The following is a 22202-nucleotide window of genomic DNA, read 5'->3' as shown; positions in this document are numbered from 1 at the left end:
TTTGAATGAAGTCCTTGGGACCAGCAGTTTTTTGTTCGTTCAATCAAAATTTCTTGTAGCCACACAAAAAGTATACAAAGATATACAGTGCACTCCAGCTATAACGAAGTCCTCAGAACCAGTGGTTTTCTTTCGTTTTATCAAAATGTCATTATAGCCAAATAGTAAATTATATAAACAATATAGAGATGATGATTTGGGGACCTGAATTTCTACTTCGTTGTAATGAGAGTACTGTTATGACCATGTTTGTTATAACAGGAGCGCTCTGTATTACGAATAATTGTACTAAAAGTATACACGTTAATAGTAGTTGTATTTATAACACATGTGTATGTTCATGTATATTATGTTTTTTTGTCATTAAACTGGATGTTTTCTACGATGTAGGAGACAAAGAGAAGTAATTGACGTCTATCAAAGGTATCTTAATCATTTTAAAAGTGATATTTCTTTCTTATCCATTTGAACGTACAGTCAACCTTGCTTAAGTCGACCTCGCATAAGTCAAATAATCGCATAAGTTGAAGGTCATTCCAAGTCCTCTTATCTTTATTCTATTGATTTTAATCCCTCATAAGTTGAACTTTCTCTGAAGTTGAAGTTATTTCTTCAGTCCAAATAGATTTGACTTAGGCGATGTTAACTGTATAATGGAGGAACGTGAAGAGATCAACTTAGTGTTGCATATGTATATACGCAATATATGTGTGTGTGTGTCTGTATGTCTGTCTGTCTGTGTCTGTGCATATTTTCAAACACAAGGAAAGCACATGGCACTTACATACAACTGACATATACAGTAAACCTCGCATGAGTCGAAGCTCTCGGGACTGACGAAAATGCGTCGACTTAAGTGATTTTCGACTCTCGCGAGAGTCGACTTTTTTTCGACTCACAGTTATGTAGAAATCTACATGTACATTTGCATGCATGTGTGTGTATGTGTGTGTGTGCGTGCGTGTGTGTGTTTGCATTCAATTTAATTTGTCTGTTCTTGAAGATAATGTTCTTATTTTGTTCTAAATTGAACATGGAATTTGTATCAATACTAGTAGTTACTAGTAAACGTAGTTCTGAGAATGTCTGCGCTAATGTGGCAATGTATGTGCATGTGCTACGTCTATGGTGCAACATGGGTAGCCATCTCTGTCAACCTACCTTGAGACAAACACTCTCCCAGGCCCATCCCACCTCCATTGAACAAAACTACTAGTATACAGCCAGCCCACCGAACTTAGGGTGCGTTTACAAGATTTTTCTTGCCAAACAGTGATTCTAGCTCAAAAAAAAATCTTATAAACGCTTTCCTGACGAAAGTGTGATTTGAAACGGTGTTTCAAAACGGTGATTCTAGGCCCGCAAAATCTTATAAACGCACCCTAAGTTAGTTTGGTGAGCCAGCCGGGAATGCACAAACAAGCTCCGCCCACTTGGCCTGTCACTAAAATATTAAAGCAGCGATTGGTTGACCAAGGAGTTCTGGCTTGACGTGGATAAAGTATGGATGTGCTGTGTGTATGGATAAAGTATGGATCGATGTGCAGTGTGTATACATGTATACATCTATTGTGTATATATTCGACATGCGTGCGGAGCGGTACGGTGAGTGTGCATGCTTACCTGCAGCAGGTCAGCGACATGCCGATTTTTTTGTTCTCCTCTAAATGTAATGAGAATGCCAGACAAATCTTCTTCGGCCTAAGTGATGTAAACTACGTGTATTTTGTACAAAAGGGACTGAATGTTTTACTTCGACACAGCCGAAATTCGACTCTCGTACTTCGGCTTATCCAAATATTTCTTAGAGAAAATACATAGGGAAAAATCGGGACTTTTTATTTTGCTTCGAGTTAAGTGATTTTCGACTCACTCGACGTCGACTTATCCGAGGTTTACTGTAGTGTGTCAACTTCAATCAAATATTCACATACACATCTGACAAATTTCCCTGCACTCACCCAATACCAGTTTCATAGCAATAACAGTATGCTGAAATGCAAGAAAAGTGCAGTTACACATTTTACATTATAAATCATATATTCTATTTAATAATCCAATCCAAGTTTTCCAGACACATTGGAACAATCTGTAAATACCAGTAATAAATTATAATATGTAGTATGTACAAACAACAATTATTATCTCAATTCCCGTTTTCGTAGAGGATCACCATACCTTTAAACACATTACTAAATCAAGTTGACTTCATTTTACATTTCTGCATGAATTGTGCTTACGCTTGATGATGCCAGTGTGTTTTGACAGCTGCTTTCTAATAGTTTCAGATACATTTTGTAAGGGGAAGATGATTAACGAAGTCTGTTGATATAGACTATGTTTGAAAGGAAGACTTACAAGGCACATGAAAGAATTAATAGCTAGTCTGGAAAGTAAACTTTCTTTTCAAACTATCAACGACAAAAACTCGAAAGGCAAATATCTAACCCTGGAAACTAATGCATAAAACTATTGTAACCTTTACAAGTACTGGTAACTCTACAAGCAGTGGTAACTACCATAGCAATACTACACATATTCCACAGCCAATCAAATTCAAGAAATCACTGATGATTACCACTGGATTGTAGAGTTATCATTAATTGTACAGTTACCATAGTTTTATGCAACAAGGCCCAGGTGTTGATATTTTTCCTTCTTTTTTTTAATTTCAAAATGAGACGAAAAGGAAGTGTTACGTGAAATCAATATATGATGAGTGGTATAATGTCTGAATGTGGAATGTGAGTCGGGCTCATCATACATCATTAATGTTAACTTCCATATATGTAAAGAAGAGGCAAGAAATGGCAGTGAAGTGAGCATTAAGTCTCTCCATCGGTGAGGCCCAGTCTCTGGGAGTGCTTGGCCAGTGTGGCATTAGTCTTCAGCTCCAGGTCCTGGATGTGAGCGCTGAGGATCCGCTCCAGTTCTGCCTGGTGTGCCTGGTCCTCCCGAAGGAACCGGGTCCCAACCGACTCTCGTGATGGTGGCCTCTGAGTGGTGACATTGGGGGGAAACAAGATTCCTCTGGAATGAGATACCAGCGATTCATGACATACAGGTAACATTTGTGATCGTCCAGCTCAAAACCCACAAAAAGCCACAGACTATGTTTCTCGGTAATGGACTAAATGTATATCATTTGGGTTGGACACCTCAAATTTTCAAGTTTGTCTTAACTGGGGAGTAATCTTTTTTCTACCTACTGTCAAAATTTGGTGGCTCTAAACAAAACTGAAATCGAAATATCAACAGCGTTCCTGGACCATTTTTTTTTTCTTAAGATAAGCGCTGCTTTCACTGGGTTTTCAATTTTTTTGATAGTTTTGCACAGCATGCTCAAGTGACACTAATCTTTAAATCCTCTTATCTCCCTTTCCTATGAAACTGCATTTCCTACCCATCTCTTCTTTCAATCACTCTTTGAACGGCTTAGGATCGTCCAATTTTAAGAAGTTACATATCATTTTTAACCCGTTAAAGATGAGTCCCGAGTATACTCGCGCAGGTATCTATGGAAAATGCGTGTTGTAGCAATCAGCCTGTCCTCAACGAGTTAAGCTTAGAGCTTACTCATCTAAACTATGTACAAAAGTGGAAATTCATGTTGGCCTACTTTTTGTGGGTTTTGAGCTGGGTGGTCACAGTTGTGCTTTTCCAATGAAATTAACAAGGAGGATAATAACGATGGTTATAAAAATGTAACCGACAAATACTGCAGATGCCAAATATTTCATTGGCATAATATTTCACATATAAATCAGGAGATGTGAGGCAAAAGGTTGACAATTGCACAGCACAAATTCAAGAATCCGCAAATGTATATTTTGAGCCACTTGGTGCACAAAATTAATTATGCAAAAATATCAATGCTTACAGTAGGGCAAAAGCACATATGTGCAGCTGCTGCCTGCTCATGTTGCATGTAAGCACATAGCTCTCACACTTAGTACTCACTGAACTGGAGGGTAGTATTTTGGTGGGTTGTAAAATTCTATTTTTTTTTTTTGTCTTGCGAAATTTGCGAAAATAAAATTTCCATGAAATATTCAGCATCTACAGCACTGTGAGAGTGATGATTAAATTGGCAGTGCTGATTACAATACCAGTTATTAAAATGAGCACTACGACTAGACATAAATAAAAAGAAAAGGAGAGGAAGAAAGAGAAGATAGAGAAGAAAAAGGAACAAGAACAAAAAGTACTGGGACAGCACGATACAGAAGAACAGGAAGAGCAAGCAGACAAAATTAAAACACCTTAAATTATGAATGAATTATTAAAACAATGAATTTCATTAACTATGATGCATATACTTTTATGATTATCCATCCACTCTTCTTATCTTAAAATTGTATTTCCTGGTAACCTAGAATATGATATCTTCCCAGGAGAAAATCATTGTGCAAACACAGGTGGTAATTTTCACAAGAATCATTTTTGGAAATCATTATTACAAGGATGAGCCATTACATCAATTGTCATTCTGCCGGAGATGTTGCCCATTTCTGAGAAGCCAGAGATGTCCACAGATGAGGAGTCCATGTCTCCAAAGTTCTCATCACCATGGCGATGACCTCTGAAGGCCGGCTGGGGTGATGATGGGGGTGATGGGAGGGGTGAGCCGGAGACAATGGAACCAGTCTCAAGTGAATGAAGGGCCTCTGATCCAATGTCTGCTGAGGCTATAAAAACGAGAGGAGAACGAAATGAATGAATCAGTGGTAACATGAGGCAAAACAGCTGCAAATATCCTGAAAATTTCACATGCTTTGCTACATGCTTCTAGACTTTAATGGTATTAATTCTTGTTATGCATGTGCAAACTTAATAATCACTAAAACGCTAAGACTACATATGCACCTCTACACACTCATCAATTACAAATTTGTTATATGTCTTTCGATAGCAAACTTTGATCTAATTATTTGTTACACAGATTAACATGTATTGATGTGAGGAACAGTATATTTCATCAAAGGACTAGACTGGAATCAGCACACTGGGTGGACTCATGTTACATAATGCACTGCCAAACACTAAATCTGAAGTTACTGTAAAATATTTCTGCACACATATTCCGTGAGTGCTAAAAAACTTACTCAGTACCTTTGGCTAAAATTTTGTCATATATCTGTTGCATTTTTCTCCTTTAGTATGACAGATTCTACACAAACTGTACATTTTGTATGAAAATTCAATAACAAGCATGTCCCAATTTAAGATGATGATCTTGCAAGATAAAGTGGCAACATACTGTTCGATGTGACTTTAAGTAAGGCAGTCTTGGCAAATATTAGTAAGACATTAAAGATCTAACCACTGGCACATCCACCAATAGGACGCTGACTGCCTCAAGAGTCAAGCGACGCAGGAATCACTAAATCTCTCCATCTAAAAAAATAATATGTCCTGTTTAAACAGTTAAAATAATGTGACTTGGAAACATTACATGTACTCTAACTCTGATATATGCCCTATAAAGCAGTGATCCTATTCACTGGAATTCCAAATACCGTAAAAGTAGATATTTTCGCATAAATAATTTCCTGCGCTCTGCCGAGTAGGATGAATTTCGCATGTTTTAATTTATTTCCACGGAATCAAGACATTACATAGTGGTACATTCAACAAGCAAAAATATTCACAAGCTTTTATTTTGGCACTAGTTTCTGGTCACGTGAAACGCATGAAAATTTCCACAACACAAAAATTCAGCTCTTACAGTAATGAAGGCAAGCTGTACAATGGTATACACTTACTGTCCTTCCAATCATCTGTACCCTCTGGAAGATTTCTGGTTTGATTGTTTGGAGCTTGGTGGGATGTCCTGAGGAGTGAAAACAAAGCGATAATTGATCAGTGACTACTGTTTACGCCATAAATTTTGCAAAGTTTTCATTTTTCGCGAATTATGCACCATTTGCAAAATTAGCAACATGCAAATACATGTATATGAAATCGGATCTCAGCATGAATGCAACATGAATGTGTGCAGTCATGGCTCCGTGCATACTGTACTCCACGACCGCAAATTTATCCACTCACGAAATTGTTGAGAACTCCAAATTCACGAAATATTAGACATGCTAAAAATACAGCTTAACAGTATGCTCTTCACATATCTGCACGGAGATTGGTATGTGTACTTTGATGCAGTAAGTTATGGCTACTGGTTTGTATGTCTCTTTCATTTTCGGCCGTCAATGTATATTGGTCAGCATACTCTATTGTCTTCACAGAAAGATTTTGAATAGGAGAAATCAGTTGCCATTTCACCTGAGAACCTGAGTCTGGACTGAGCAATGTTGTGTGTAAGCATACCGTCCCCTCTAGCAAGAGGCAAAACACTCTGTCCCTCAGATAGGACATAAAATGGAGGTCCCGTGTATGAGAGAGTAACAACTCATGCATGTAAAAGATCCAGCTTCATTCATTCATCGCAAAGAGCAGGGTGTTTAACCCGGTGAAGTGGTCCCACCTCACATCCAACTGGACGCCATGGAAGACCAGCTTAACATAGCTGAATATGGGCTATCCAGCCATCTTCTCAGATGGAAATGAACAAACAAACTTGCATAATGCTTTCGAAATATACAGTACATGTACCATGAAGATGCCAGAGTAAAGTGGATGAAAAGAGGGATATATGTGTGGCGCTCCGACAAAATGAGTCATAAGTCGCACGGGGAGTTTTCCCGTAATGAGCCGAAAATGAAGGGGAAGCACTGCTCGGGTCGAAATTTTTTTATGACGGATTTTGATACCTTGATGTTTTATCTGTTTGTACAGAAAATTTCAGCGTGTAAAAATGAGTTAAAGTGTCCCAAATCACAGTTTTTCTGAGACAATTTTTTTCAGTTACATTTTTTTCGAACGCTCGCCCTTGCGTTGGGTTTCGCACCTATTGTTCTTGTCCGATCGAGACTCCGCCTTCGTTGCTAGGGTGTATGCTAATGAGGCATTGCTCTTGACCCCATTAAAGACAAAACAAAGCATGGTGTGCGCGGCGGCGTCGGCGGCCAAGCGGCGAGGGCTTTAGAATTACGCAATAATAGTGAGCTGACCAAGGCTATCGATTGCATGACCAGCGAGTTTCGTTTGATAATGCACTCCATTTCATGAAGTGGTGATTGATGTGACGCACAAATCGCGCTGAAAAAATTAATTCCAACGAACGATCACGCAAAATGTATGGTACTTTATCTATGAGCTGAATGATCACATATCGAACTTGAAACCTCTTAATGCATGTGTGTACTTTTACAACGGTTATTAATTGGCCTCATTAATGAATTCATTCAAATAATCATAACTTTCGTTCCCTGGTATGTGACTTGCTGTTTAAAGTTCATGTCAGGAGATATAGTAAGGCCTAAGTTGTCAATCATTCTCGTTTTTATAAAGTCGACAATGCGTGTGATAATTCGCCAAATGTATGTAATGCGTACTATTATTTCCCTGGTTAATAAAACGTATTGCCCTATTTCTTATGATGGTTTGGGCCGTGACAGCATGGAGAGAAATCGGAAGACAAACATTATTAATGCTGAAATAGCTCGTGTTCCCTTGGGAGGATATTCTGACTCTTGTCATCTGTGTATTTTTTAGAAGTAGGACCTATTTGAAAAAGGGACAGAAAGCTGTTTCGCTACTCAAAAGTGTGCTTCTTCATTTTGTTTTGTTTTTTATCAGAATGTTTGTAATGATAGCTGTTTGTCGTGTATTGCGTGTAGCTGACAAGTGAGAGGTCAAGTCTGCAAAGAATTTGGCTAACAGCTTTGCGAAGTAGCAGCGCTGATTGCCCATTGAATTTCGTATTCTGAGGAATTTCGAATGAAAGAACTCGGACGACACAGTTCACGCTTTGTATCCGAGTAAACCCCGCATCAACGAAGCCTTAAACAATGAAAGGTAAACTTCCTGCTATCAAGGGGTGGATAATCACCCAACCAGTATTCTTTCTTCGCCATTGATAGCAGAATCAGTGACGGAATGGAGCAACAGTGTTGGAGGATCGGCATTATGTCTGCTAATTTGTAAAAGAATTTTTCAGTCCCCTTTTGTGTTCAGAACCACAGTCAGGAACGCTAACTTACTCTATCTCCTACAAGCTATCAATACTACCTTAAAACGTGAATTTTCTGAAAGGTTAAAAGTGATCGCGGAATCAGTTCTTCTGCGTGACACATGCAGGCTTTTATAATAGGATACCAAGCTTACCTGTATAGAAAGGGCGGTGATACACACTTATCGTAATCATCCGGATTTGAGAGTGATACACTCTACTACTTTTCTTCATCTTTCCCCCGACAAAGACCATGATAATTCAAAACAAACAAACAAAGAAACAAACAAACAAGCAGTTGCATTATATCAGAACGTACAGAATTTTGTTTCATGCATGTATAGGTCATCTCTTGATGTATAATAGGCATTTGTTGTCGTTTTCACAGCGTTTCCTAATAAATGCCTATAGCGAAAACCCAACACAACTTTTATCAAGGAGGGAAGGGAACTTAAATCTAAATATGACATAGTTTACAGAAATCAGACATGTGAATAAGGCAACCATATACATCCGCACGGCCGATTGTAATCTCTTACTTTGGTTATCAAACATGATCGCCTGCATTTACGTGCTTTTTTCTAATTTCTTGAAATTTGCCCCATTTTCTCTTTTTTTAAACAATTGCTCGAAACGTTTAAAAATCGTAACACAGTCTGCTATCCCACAACATAATATTCCATTTGATTTGTCACTTATTGTTGGTCGGGTGACGCCAAATGTTGGAATCTCGAAGGATGATATACGGCATTTTGTTTGTTGGTTTTCGTCTCATCGCTCAAAAGAATTTTCACTACGATTACAGAGGTATCATCTACAAGACATAACTGATGGTTTACAGAAGAGATCATCAATTCAGTAAGGATTAGTCAAGTCATGAATTCACTTTACCCATCATGTCTAATCGAACTACGACATTGTTTGGGTAACCGCGCCTTTTATTCTCATAGTTCAAACTGATTCTTGACGTAATCAAAACAAATAATTCTTTACATAATTTCTCAAAATACTCAGAAGATGGCCTATTTTAAAGTCAAAACTTTCTACAAAGATTGCATACGGCAATCTTTACTAGCCTAAGCAGGTTTTCTACAGCTATCAGTCCCCCTTATGACGATGACTTCGATTGCGTTTTGAACTTGTATCGAACTACTTTCAAAACAGCTATTACCTTTATAGTTCGATTGATAAACGGGTCTTTTGAATTCATAACCAACATTCGTAATCGTGACCATACAGTAACATAATACTGCATGTCAATAAAAGTTGGAAAATGTAAATGCTATAATAGTAGCGCAAAATAAATGAGTAACAATTATCTTCACACATTCTAATTCCTTAATTATGTCGCTACGAAAATGAGACATGGTTTGACGACTGCTTCAAGCAAATAAAAGTAAAAAGGAATGGGATATACTTCTAATGATAGTACCACGCCGTACAATGCATTTCACTGTATTTGGAAATGTTTGGTTACGTTTCTGTGCGCTTTACGTACGGAAAATAAAAGGCAGATTGATGCTATTAACATGCTAACACACAACGCATTCAAAATGTTTTTTTTTTTTGAAATACACCGTGTACAATATAATGTTTTAGTATACAGTTTGAAACTTTGAATTTGCGAGTCCTTTATAAAGTTATAAGCAGGGTTATCACATTATCAGGCAAAAATTAAAGTATTTAGGGATTCGGATTTGCGCAGAAGACTAACAGTGCTATATATGGCGATCGTTCGCAACAAAGACAATCCTCGTCAATAGATATACAATGTAATTTAGAGAAACGAAAGGAAGTCAACTTTTTAACTTTATTTAGCTTTCTCACCAATTGAACTTGATTTGATCTGCCATGCATGATATCGCTGTCATGTGTTCTATTAATTCTATTGAATTATTTAATCGGCGTGCTTGGTTTTTATGCAGAATATCACAGGTAAGTTTAATTCATTGAAGTTCATAATGTTTGTACATATGGCGTGTTCGTTGTTTTGTATTTTAATTTTTATAATATAATGTGTCCATTATCTGATTCTGACCAAGAAAATATGGCGACTGTTTAAATGCGGAGCATGTACTGGAAAAATGTAATGTCTCCTTCCAGTATAGACAAACTAATTTCTAGTCTATCCCCGCTTGAATTGGAAATGAAATAAAAAAGAATCGAAGTTCGACTTTCAGTAGATTTCAACCGTTTTGTATAGTGCCTGATTCATGTAATGGACACAATTCTTTTGCACATAAGCAATCACACAACTTTCGGGAATAGATGTACAAGGTGTAGGCCTATGTCTTAATGATTGTATCTCGTGGAAGAAAACTCATCTCCTTGCCTGAATTTTAGCTTCTTCTTGTTCAAGCTTGCGTGAAAGAAATAGTTGAACATCAATCGCAATTATCAAGAGAGGCACATCCTTAAAAATAAGCACAGGAGTACTAAGACACACTACGAAATAAAAACGGGCCTTTTATCACTATTGACAACGCATGACATTGAAATGCTTTGTTTTTCTGGGGGGGGGGGGGTAATACAATTGATTATTCTGAAGGTTCGTTAATCACACAATGAAATGTGGTTCGCTATTAGCTTAGGGTCGTTAACAAGAAAATTAAGTGCGGTTCCTTTCCGGTTGTTCCTTTACCCGAAAGTAATCAAGCAATCATTTTTTCTAATAAGGTTTGTGAATACAAAACGAAGTGAAGAAGGCCTAAGTATTAATTCCGAATATTTGTCGGTATTATCATCTATACTCCACTTCTCAAATGCAGAAAGATTGTAACTGCAAATGTGATGTAAAAAAAAAAAATCTGCTTAAGCTACAAGTTAATGTTTTTTTTTATATGCTATGGTATTACAAAAGTGAATGAGAATAAGAAGTATATTTATGATACAATCACTGTAAACCCAACCTGAAGCTGTCAAGCCTACATCAACCTTTGCTTCTGATACGTATAATATGTGCAGCATTGGCAAGCGTGATAAGCGATAATTACTGTGCACGCAACGCCTATAAAGGAAATTGCCTAATACGGCGGGAATTCAGAATGTTACGGCTGTATACAGATGCAGCAGAACAGATGCGAAAGCAGTCTTTGATGCTCTGCAACATTACGACCATGTGCGTAATTTGAGGGTTTTTAGTCCACGCAAAGAACACGATCTCAAAAGACTATCGTTAATTCATTGACTTTTTCTACTGATGCTGTCTTTTGAACCCCCGCCTACAATAGGTTCTCAGGTTCTATTAAGGTATTGATACTTGCTAAACGCATCCTCTTTAGTTTCCATTGACAACAACATGGGAGGAGAATGGAAGTGATGAACGCCCTCGCTAAAAGACGCTTCTCATAAGACGCATTGCGTGCCCGCCTACAATAGGTTCTCAGGTTCTATTTAGGTATTGGTACTTGCTAAACGCATCCTCTTTAGTTTCCATTGACAACAACATGGGAGGAGAATGGAAGCGATGAACGCCCTCGCTAAAAGACGCTTCTCATAAGACGCATTGCGTGCCCTTTTTTTTTTTCTTTCTACTGTTTCCTATTGTTTGTGAGTTAAAAACTTGCGGCAAACCACAACGCAGCCGACACACAACGCATACCGACTCATTCATGCGGCGGCAGCGGCACGGACACAAACGCGCCGAAGTTTACATTCGGGCTGCCGTATTGGTCAGGATCGTTAATGACAGACCTGTCCTGCGATTGGTTAATTATCTTACATACCCAAGCTATCGCCTTATACGGTAGTGCGTGCGATGGAGCGTAAACGCCGTCGCTAAGCAGGACTGTTGTATTGTTTCGTCCCGTGAAAGAAACAGGTTGTGAGCTTGAACATAGCCTGATTTTTGAGAGCGATTTTCTCCGTTATTTAGAAAATAGACTGACATCATAAACGTAGTTAATATTCGTTTTTATGATCTATAGGGATGTCGAAATGAGTTGTATTGCATATCAGTGTAAAGCTTAGAGTCTGTAGAATTCATATATAGGCATAACTACGATTTCATTTTTTGCCACTTTTGACTCATTCCGACGGAGCGCATCACATATCTTAATTAAGAGAAAGTTGATATGGACATCTGAAAGATACTATCCCAGGGTGGTAAAACTGCAGGTATCAGGTATACCTTTTTAATAGTGATATCATCAATATATCCTAGTATATAGCAAACTAGAAAATTTTAATACTATCAAAGTCACAGAGTAAAAGCAGTGATCAGATATTTATTCTTTATATAAGTTGTAGTTCTTCAAGATTAGTCATAGGCTTGGCTGACTTGATTACTGCTGGATGATTTATAAATAATGAATTAAAGGACAAGTTTACCTTCATAAACATAAGGATTGAGAGAATGTAGCAATATTAGTAGAACACATCAGTGAAAGTTTGAGGAAAATCAGACAATCCGTTCAAAAGTTATGAATTTTTGAAGTTTTTGTGCAGTACCCGCTGGATGAGAAGACTACTGCAGTGTATGAATAACTTAGATGTCACATGCGTACAACAATATAAGGAAAATATAAAGAGAATTTCATAAAATTCCATCTTTTGAAAAAAGTACACATTCCCCTGACTCGTTACCGACAAATGTTATGGGTAATATTATTCCCCCTGCCTTTAGAAAGAGGCAAGTCAAGTGCTCTTTTATTATGCGAAAAAAAGTGAAAATATGTTGAATTTTCTTTTACATTTTCTTTATACTGTTGTACGCATATGACTCACAAGCTGTAGTAGTCTCCTCATCCAGCGGTTCCAACACAAAAATTTTAAAAATTCATAACTTCTGCATCGATTGTCCAATTTTCCTCAAACTTTCACTGATGTGTTCTACTAATATTGTTGCATTTTCTCAATCCTTATGTTTATGAAGGTGAACTTGTCCTTTAAGTTTAGTTTCTGCTGAAGTGATCAACAAAAGTCACATTTACCCCTGATGTACAATAGGATGGTCTGATGCTAACCTTCCTGGACTCTGTCCACCAACTGCAGGAATGGACCTGTAACCAAAACTTGGTCTAGTCCTTGCTGGGCTTCCCTTGGGACTGGGTTGAGGTCTTTCAGCACCGGGCCCGCAGAGCGATGTCTTGGGAGTCGCACCACCCCCTGGTCTGGAAGTATCCTGCACTGTTCTGGACCAGGAGTCACTCTGCCTGACAGGACCTAGTCCATCCTGGAGACCTGACTCTTGGGACTGTTTAGTCTGGGCCATTTGAAGTTGTCTTTGAATAGCCTGAAGCTGGGACTGCAGGACATGGACATCAACATCAACGTCAACCTAGGGCACACACAGACAAAAAGCGTAGTTATTATACAAAATATCAGATATCTTGTCCTAAAGACATTACACATTTTCCACTAAAAGAAATAGGTATAAGGTTGTTTTTTATTGATAAAATCTCTCCTCTGCAGACTAAATTTTCCCAAAGCCTCTTCTCTAAAGAGGACTGCAGGGCTAAGGAAGACTTGGTTGGTAGGAATTTTGATCACTTGCTGAATGACAGACAGATACACCACTCATAAACATATATCACGTCTATTTCCATCTCAATATTCCTACTGACTCCTCAAAAGGGACATTTCTGCTATCCTTTGCCGAATCAACTCTCTGTAACAATACAGCTTTCGCTGCAACCCACGTAACCGAGAGCAATATATCCCTGGCATCTGCATGCGTGGAGTCATAACCACCATACTTGCATGAGTGACGATACAGCTACTCTATACCTACTGTACAGCTGGTCTGTATCTACCGTACATGGGTGCATGCAGCCAATGGCACACTATTATCAAAACAGTACACCCAATAATCTAGCAGTAACTATTGAAAGCATGAGTTTCATTAAAATGCCCAAACAGACAAAATTCACTGACAGAATTTTATACTCAATACATCCTGTAGATGCTATCAATCATTTCTTGGATTTCTCTTCACAAAAACCATAGCCATGTTACAGATGATTCATTGGCATGCATTTTAAAGCAAAAACAACAATAAAAAAAAAGACTTCATTGACCTGGAGGTCCTGCTAAGACAAAAAAAAAGAAGATAATAATAAATCATTGAAGGCAAATGCGAACAACTTCCAAATGAAAGACTGAAAATAAATGAAATATTTTTGGAGAATGGATGATGTTATGATCAAATGATTGCAAATGCTATTGCTGACATTGAGTACAGCAATCAGTTTTACTGACACAGAAAATGAAGCAAAGAATGCCGTGCAGGACTGGAATGAAAAGAGGAAGAGTTGGAATAAGATAGCTTACATTTCTGACATTTTGACTCTGGATACCATCTGCAGCCCATTGCCACTGTACATCATTGTTGGCCATCCCTCTAGGGTAAGTCCCATCCACAGCTGTGTGTTTTTGGTGGATATGACCATCAACGGGAACTGTCTGGGTATGGCCCGACAGCTGTGAGCCACTGAGTGAGCGGTTCTCAACTCGTAGGGCCTCCAGTTCGGCATTGGCAATCTGTTGGGATGATTTAAAGGACAAGAACATCATATCTGTCATGAAGGATAGGATTGTAAACTAACAGAAAGTATTAACTAAGCTCTGTAATTGGCTTCAGACATAACAGCAGCTTACATACCAACATTTCATAGCGAGCTTGAAAGTCTTCATCCTAACAGGGAGGTGAGACCTCCCTGATCACAAAATTCCGCATCTTTCTCATTCACATACTCAGTAGCCACTCTAATGCTCAGTTCTACAGGTATCGCAAATGTCATATCCCCTTCATCCTATCATCCGATAGCATGCCTATGTAGTTTCTCTGCAGTCTCTTCAAAAACCCATACGTGCATGCTTTTTTCCTTGGTGTCATATGATGCAATATTTGGTACCCTGGGGTACCAAATGAAAATTTGCCATTTTGTTGAATTTGTTTTCTTTCAGCGCTGTAGCCTGGGTTACCAAAAAATGTGTAAAAATAATTCTTAGCATTATTATGCACAAAAACGTTTTCTTGTTTGTGATTATGCAACAATTAATGCATGTAAATAATAACTTTTTTTTTCTCATTTACATGCTCTGTTGTACTCTTCGCCGTTTAAAAGTTGACATGGAAGGAAAATCGGCATTGTGATCGAGCCACGATGACTTATGCCGGCGCTCATGATGAGAAAATAGTCACCATGACAACATTGTACAACTGTATGATAATGGACACTAGACGGCACTACACAACGCCATACCCCCGGTTCCAACAGTACCCCGGTGTAAGGCGTGAACAAATCATAGAACCTTCTGGTGCAAAGCTACATCCAGCTACATCATCTTAAGACCGACACTTTGTCCCATCCACATCATTAGCATTGATAAAGTGTTTTTAACTCCTCTGGCGTCTTGTGTTGTTGTTGTTGTTATTGTTATTGTTGTTGCTGTTGTTGTTGTGGTTTTTGTTGAATCTGGGTTTGCAAAAGCAATGTGAATTTCTAGAAGTGTAGTCTCATCATTTACAATGCACAGGCACTGTGGGCGTTTTTTTTTCTTTGTCAAATAACTTCTCTGACTTAAAAACCAGATACATGTATATAACTTTTGCATGGCTCATACTGCCATTGAAAGGGACAAACAGTTAAACAGCATTCTAATTCACGAATAATGCTAATTCCACATTTCATTAATCAACAGAGGATGTAAGGATTTTGTTGTTGTTGTTGCTGTTGTTGTTGTTGGTGGTTGTTGGTTGTTGGTTGTTGTTGATATTGTTGTCGTTGTTGTAGTTGTAGTCGTAGTTGTAGTTATTGTTGTTGTTGTTGTCGTAGCCCATCTCCTACCTTGAGTTCACTCTTGCTCCTCTCCCTGTCCTCCACCAAGCGATGCTCTGAGTCTGACAACTTCATCCTCAGCGTCTCCACTAGTGCATTCCGCTGCCCGAGGGCGCTGGTCAGGACCTCTATTTCTTGCCGCATCCCTGCCAGATCCTCTTGGAGGCGCTGCTCCATGCCATCGCTTAGCTCTCTCTGCATTCCAACAAAGATGCACAACAGGAGAGTACTAATAATGATTCCTATATAAATCAATTCATAAAATGCCCTGTATTTTACATTCTAGTGCTCCCCCCTCCCCCCACCAAGTCCCTATCTCTGCATTCACATTAGTCACCGCAATGTGGAGAAAGTCCCACGACTTTCTCCTCAAAAACCATAATGTGAACACTCAATGGGAGTTGTCCACTCGTCCTGAGAAGCAAGTTGAGTCTGGGGGCAAGATTTGGAGGAAAGAGTGACCTTGGGGCAAAAATTGATAGCATCCAGCTGTATTCACCAATGTGCGCATGCCTGATGCCTAGTTTCAAGTGGCAGAGCTTGCCCCAAGCCCAAATTCCCCCTGCAGCTCGGGGACAGTTCAGATAGCAGTGTGGACGGTCAGTCGTAAAAAAGATAAAGATCTCTGGTGATAGGCCCCTCAATGAGGGGTCTAATGTGAACTTGGGGTATAATGCTACCAAGTAGTGAACAGTTCAAACTGTGTGGAATCCCTCATTCCTTTCACTAATTCTCTCTCAGTGCCTCAACACAGTAAGGGAAGTCAACTCCTTTCACAATGTGCAAGAATTCCAAAAAATGGGTGTGAAAGTTTTACCAACCTTGGCCTTCTCGCTCACTTGCTGCATCCGGGCACTGTTCTCCATCCCTCTCAGCTCGTCAGTCCTTTCTGTCAGGACAAGGTTGAGGGCAGCATTGTCACCTTGCACTGAGTCCAGCCTGGAAATACAAAATGTATATATGAGGGTTCATAGTCAGGATGTCGCATGTACTTTGCATATATATCTCAACAGTTACTTACATCCCCTTGCTATGGCAGAAGTTCTTCTGGAATAAGAGACCAAATTTTTCACAAGGCTGGAACGTAAAATTGATATATACTGCAGAAATTGTAGAAATCAGGCTACTACAAGTGAAGTTCAGTTTGTCATTGAAGCATAATTATACTATTGACTGAGATTTTTTTTTTAGTCATCAACTATTCATACATTTCCTGTTTATCGAAGAGAAACATCTCACTTCCAGCACACCGGAATGGATATTTAAATACAAATTTTAAGTTCCCTGTAAAAGGATAACAACACATAAAATTATAATACAGACAGAAAAACAAAACCTGTCTGAGCTAGCGAAGGCCATGACCAAAAAGGGCCAAAAAAAGAAAGGCATTAAGGTGGGATTCTCGTCTTACTTCTCCTCCAGCCGCCCAACCTCCATCTTGAGTCTGGCCTCGGATTCCACCAGGAGCTGGATCTTCCTCTGAGAGTCCTGGAGCTGAGTTCTCAGTAGCGACGTCTCCTCGCTGACCTGGATGCTCCTCTTCCTCGTCTCATCCTCATGGCTCCTGAGGAGGAACGATGTTGCCATGGCAACGATCATGAAGAAGAAAGTTGGTTCAGTGTTGATGCAAGGTGCTACATAAGCCAGGACAGCACACTAAGTTCACTAACCCATTTTTTCTACTGGTCTGACCTGTCTGTTGGACCAGTGGGTACCCAGTTTTTCCATTTTTACTGGTCCATTCCCGAAAAAGTTACTAGAATAAGTCCAACAGTGATTTTGACTGGTCAGGGACTGTCGGACAAGTGGCAGTGTGCAGCGTTGCAAAAGCGCTTGCCCAATTGCCCGGGGCAAGTGAAAAGCAAAGTCTGGCAAGTGTTTTGGAACAATGGAAAGAAAATGCTTGCCTGAATTGGGCAAGCAAAATTTTTTGAAGCCCCTTTTTTTTCATCACTTTTCCCCCTTCAAACCAATGAAGTCAACCATGCAGATGTCCAAAGATAATGACTGTTTAGTGATGCAAGGTGCTGAAATAATTTCACTTCAGCAAAACATATGTGAAGAAGCCCCAATGCAATGCAACATTGCAACTTGATTGAACTAAATTCATCAAAAAATTCCAATGTGTCTAAGCGTGTAAACTAATGTGTGCTGATTATTCAATGATTGTGTGTTATCCAGCCCTTGACTCACAAGTGATTTTTTTATATCATTTTCTTATACTTACCTCCACCAAGGGAGGAGGTTATGTTTTCATTACCGTGGGTTTGTTTGTATGTTTGTCCATGTGCAAAATAACTCAAGAAGTTGAGAACAGATTTGGATGAAACTTACAGGAAAGGTTGAAAATGACACAAGTAACAGATGATTAAATTTTGGTAGTGATATGGGAATTTTTTTAAATGGATTTTATGAAGGATTTTCGATATTTTGGCAGGTAGGGTCAATGAACTTGGGAGTTCAAGCTGCGCGCATTTGAGATTTGTATGCGCGCACTAAAGTACGTGCTCTTGTTTCTGCTAGAGCGAGGCGCGCCGTGCTGCTGAGGGTTGATGACGTAACAGAAGGCTTCTATATCGTGAGAGAGTGGGCTATTTTCAGCATGCATGCATGAGTGGAAATCACTGATCTCTATGGAAGAACAAGATCATCATCAGAAAGTAGCTGCTTGGCAGAGGACTGCGCTCTCAGAGTGCTTTTCTAGTTTGGGAATTTTTTTTGAACACATGTGAAAAATTAGTGAAAATTTTTGCAGTTACATTAATTTTGCAAGTTAGTTTACATCTTACAGAAGACTAACCTAAGCATGCTTTCTTTGGCTAGCAAGGAGCTGTTGAATTTGGCCTCCTGATCCCTCAGTTCAGTCCTGGTTGCATGAAGGGCACCCTCTGTTGATTTCAGTTCCTGCTGCAAAGAGGCAACCTCAGCCTCCAGAATCTGTTCAAAAAGGATGTGCGAAAAAGTAAAAGTCATAAGGAATATTTGGGGTTAAAGATATATGCCTATATTTTATCAACGGTAGTAGTGGTAGCGGTGGTGGTGATCACTGTGGTAGTGTTGTTGTTGGTGGTGTTTGTATTGCAGCATTGTTGATATTTTATTGATGAAGTTTTTGTATCATGTATATTGTATCCAATTATTCTGATGAAAAAAAAAATGAAATGAAAGGATAAACTTCATGATATGTTGCAACATCCATATTAAAGCATAACCTCTTACATTTTTGCATAAAACAGTTTTTTAAACAAAAATTATTGGCATGGAGCTGCCTACTCTTTGCAAGGATGGAACTCTTAACTGGTGATTTCATATGAAAATGAAAAAAAAAACTGCTAGTGATTACACAGAAACTTACAAGTATGTCTGAATTTTCACTGATGGCTTTGATTTAAACCAAAATAAAAAGAAAGAAAGAAAATATTGCAACTTTGAGTGTATGAACCTCACTCTGCCGAAATCAATGACAAGTACTGTAAAAGTGGAAATTTTCGCACAACCAGATACATGTACTAGCATGAAAATATAAATGTAAGCATGTGAATACTTTTGCAGGCTATATGTTTCTGTAGTTGACGTCTTGATTCCGTGGCATTAAAAACAAGCAAAACTCATCTTACCAGGCTGAGCGCGAAAACTTACTCATGCAAAAATATCCACATTTACAGTAAGGGCCCTATGTGCTGTAAAAGGAGTCAATTGTATTTTATAAAGACAAAATATGGTCCTGGGAAGGTTCCAAAAATGCCTTTTTATACCAGAGGGAGAGAGGGAGAGAAATCCTACATGGATTCTGTGCTCTTTCCTCCCTGTATCCTCCAGGAGTTGTCTGTTCTCCTCCTCCGCTCCTCGCCTCCGCTGTCCCGTCTCCTCAAGAAGTTCCTCTAGCCGCTGGATCGTTGAGTTCTTGCCGTCCAGCGTGTCTTGCGCCCTCTGTAGTTGACCCTCCACGTGGACAATGCGGGCCTTGAAGTCCAGGTCACTCTGGTCGAGCAGCTGCTGACGTTTGCCAAGCTGATGCTTGTAGGCAGCAACATCTTCCTGCAGAATATCAACATGGGATGAATAATTAATAACACTGATGATAAATCTTCTTTATTATTTTGCCTGTCCACCACAGCTTGGTACTAAAAAGCAATATACACCATAATTATACCCTAACAACTGGAATCATATCTTCACCTTCAATACTCTCACTCCATTCCCTGGGGTGTATTCAAGTCAGGCTGCCACTTAAACCCTTTCCTTGACATGAACTTTGGATGCTGTGTTCAACGCTATGGGGTTTCCTGTGCCAATATGCACTCACAATGCACAAAGGGTTAATGAGTAAATTGTTAATGTACAACCATATTAAATTTCACATCCTGCTAGCTACTTCCTATACACCCTGCAATAGAGAAACGATGCAGATGTTATGTCCTTCCGAAGAACATGGGTGCTGTGACAGGGTTTGAACCCTGTAACTTCTTACTAAAATCACATCTTTAAGTTCACTAGACCATGTCACTTCCAAAATTAAGTTTATTAAGAATATGAAGTTTGTATATAATTTTGTCCCTGGAATATAATTTTTGTGTTTATTATGAGTAACCTGGTATAACAGGTAGACAGTATACATTCATTTCTAGTGTGACAGTGTTGTGATCACAATTCACAGAGTTTTCTTCTCAATCTCAGTGAGAAAGATGTGTAATTAGGCACCAATGCAAAGATATCAATGGCCGGACACACATATTGCCACATTGCACAGAAACTGAAAAAGTGGAAATTTTTGCTCAATTAATGATTTGTGTTCTCCTGGATAAGATAACTTTTGTATGTTTTTAATTTTATGTCATGACAGTTGAGCAATCAAATCAAACAGCTTACCACTGCAACAGTGGTTAAGGGCTTTGGTAGCACATTCCACAATATAAAAGGTACTTGTTCAGCATTACAAATTTGCATGCTTAAATTTTTGCCTTGATTTCACGTCAAGCGAAATATGGAAGTACTTCCACTTTTACAGTAATGGAACCTCTTTTATATCCTTTTTGAATACACTTTGAGCGATCAATTTTGAATTTGAATATTCTCATCAGTTATGCTTATCAAGGTCTACAGTACCCAAAGTAATGGCATCAGCAACATACAAAAATGATCAATAGGTGACATGTGCCTATTAAAGAGGGAAAAAGACATATCACATTCTCCACATCTCACACAGACTTTTTACTAAGACTGCCATCCAAACTAGTGTGTACGCTGAATATTTCATGAGGTTTTTATTTTCGCAAAAGCCAGGTGCTATTCGCAGATTTAAAAACACACAAAAATATGAACTCTGATCCTCACATGGATGTGACGTGCATACATACACTTCTCTGTTCATTACCATACCCCATAATCGCAAATTTAACCACTCACAAAATTGTTGAGAAGTCCGGATTTGCGAAAAGTTAGACTTGCTAAAAAGACTCGCTAAATATTTTGGAGTATACAGTAAGCAAATAATCAATGTTGGTGATCTGAATGTGTACGCTATCTTTCCTCAGCTGCGCTTCGGAAAGATAGCTACATCCAGATCGCCTCGGAAGTGATAGTTTGTCTCATTGCCTGAAACTAAAAGTTGATTATTTGCTTTATATTCCACATCTAGGGTCCTAGAAATTCCCATTTTATTCCACATCTGAAACCGTTTTAGCTATCTTTAGGTATCCTTAGGGCTTAGGCTACGTGTGCGCGTAGATGACAAAACAATGAATTTGCTGCGTGCACCGTGTGGCACCGAAGTGAAAGTGCGTTGCACTGTGTACTATCAAGTGACCTAGTTAAATGATAGTCCACAGTGTAATGCACTTTTATTTCGTGCGTACTCATCTCGCGTTAAGACTGTATGGACTGCCAGAGATCAGCAAAACAAACAGCTGTCTTTATAGATGACAAAACAATGAATTTGCTGCGCGCCGCACCGCGCGACACTGAAGGAAAAGTGCGTTGCACTGTGTACTATCAAGTGACCTAGTTCTTCTCAGGTGATGTGATGGGCAAAACTACGCTTTATCACGTGATCAACTCTTGACCAATCCTATAGCAAGATTCTTAGTATGTGGAATATAATACTTTCTATCACTCCTCACCTGTAAAGCCTGACAATTCTCTGCCAGTTTCTGCCTTTGGGTCTCCAAGCTCTCCACCTGCTTCTTGAAGGCACGCCGCTGAACATCCCACTCCCGAGACTGCACCTCATAATCCTACCAAAAAAAAAAAAAACCAATGAGGAAGAAAATTACTGTATAAGCTATCATTTTCATGTACACATATTTTTGCGAATGAGGAGGTCATGGATATTTTAGCGAGACGTTGTTTTC

At 39.0% G+C, this 22202-nt stretch overlaps 1 protein-coding gene across 1 annotated transcript in view; it reads right to left on the bottom strand.

The window, feature by feature from the left end:
- Nucleotides 1-2691: 2691 nt before the first annotated feature.
- LOC139742185 (centrosomal protein of 63 kDa-like) overlaps nucleotides 2692-22202 on the bottom strand; it is a 34024-nt gene continuing 14513 nt past the window's right edge. Inside the window, exons 6-16 of the mRNA XM_071652763.1 lie at nucleotides 21972-22085; nucleotides 19636-19890; nucleotides 18653-18789; nucleotides 17264-17416; nucleotides 16674-16791; nucleotides 15862-16047; nucleotides 14342-14551; nucleotides 13036-13349; nucleotides 5766-5833; nucleotides 4477-4688; nucleotides 2692-2996 (exon numbers count right to left, since the gene is read on the bottom strand). Of these exons, the coding sequence (XP_071508864.1) occupies nucleotides 2826-2996; nucleotides 4477-4688; nucleotides 5766-5833; nucleotides 13036-13349; nucleotides 14342-14551; nucleotides 15862-16047; nucleotides 16674-16791; nucleotides 17264-17416; nucleotides 18653-18789; nucleotides 19636-19890; nucleotides 21972-22085 (1938 nt within the window). The 3' untranslated portion in view covers nucleotides 2692-2825. The remainder of the gene's footprint in view (nucleotides 2997-4476; nucleotides 4689-5765; nucleotides 5834-13035; nucleotides 13350-14341; nucleotides 14552-15861; nucleotides 16048-16673; nucleotides 16792-17263; nucleotides 17417-18652; nucleotides 18790-19635; nucleotides 19891-21971; nucleotides 22086-22202) is intronic.

This window comes from Diadema antillarum, unplaced genomic scaffold (genome assembly GCF_040938485.1).
Source record: "Diadema antillarum isolate AM-2024a unplaced genomic scaffold, OU_Dant_1.0 seq00000984_RagTag, whole genome shotgun sequence".
Classification (NCBI taxonomy): Eukaryota; Metazoa; Echinodermata; class Echinoidea; order Diadematoida; family Diadematidae; genus Diadema; species Diadema antillarum.
The sequence above is the reverse complement of the archived record's forward strand: the minus strand, read 5'-3'. Positions and strand labels throughout refer to the sequence as shown.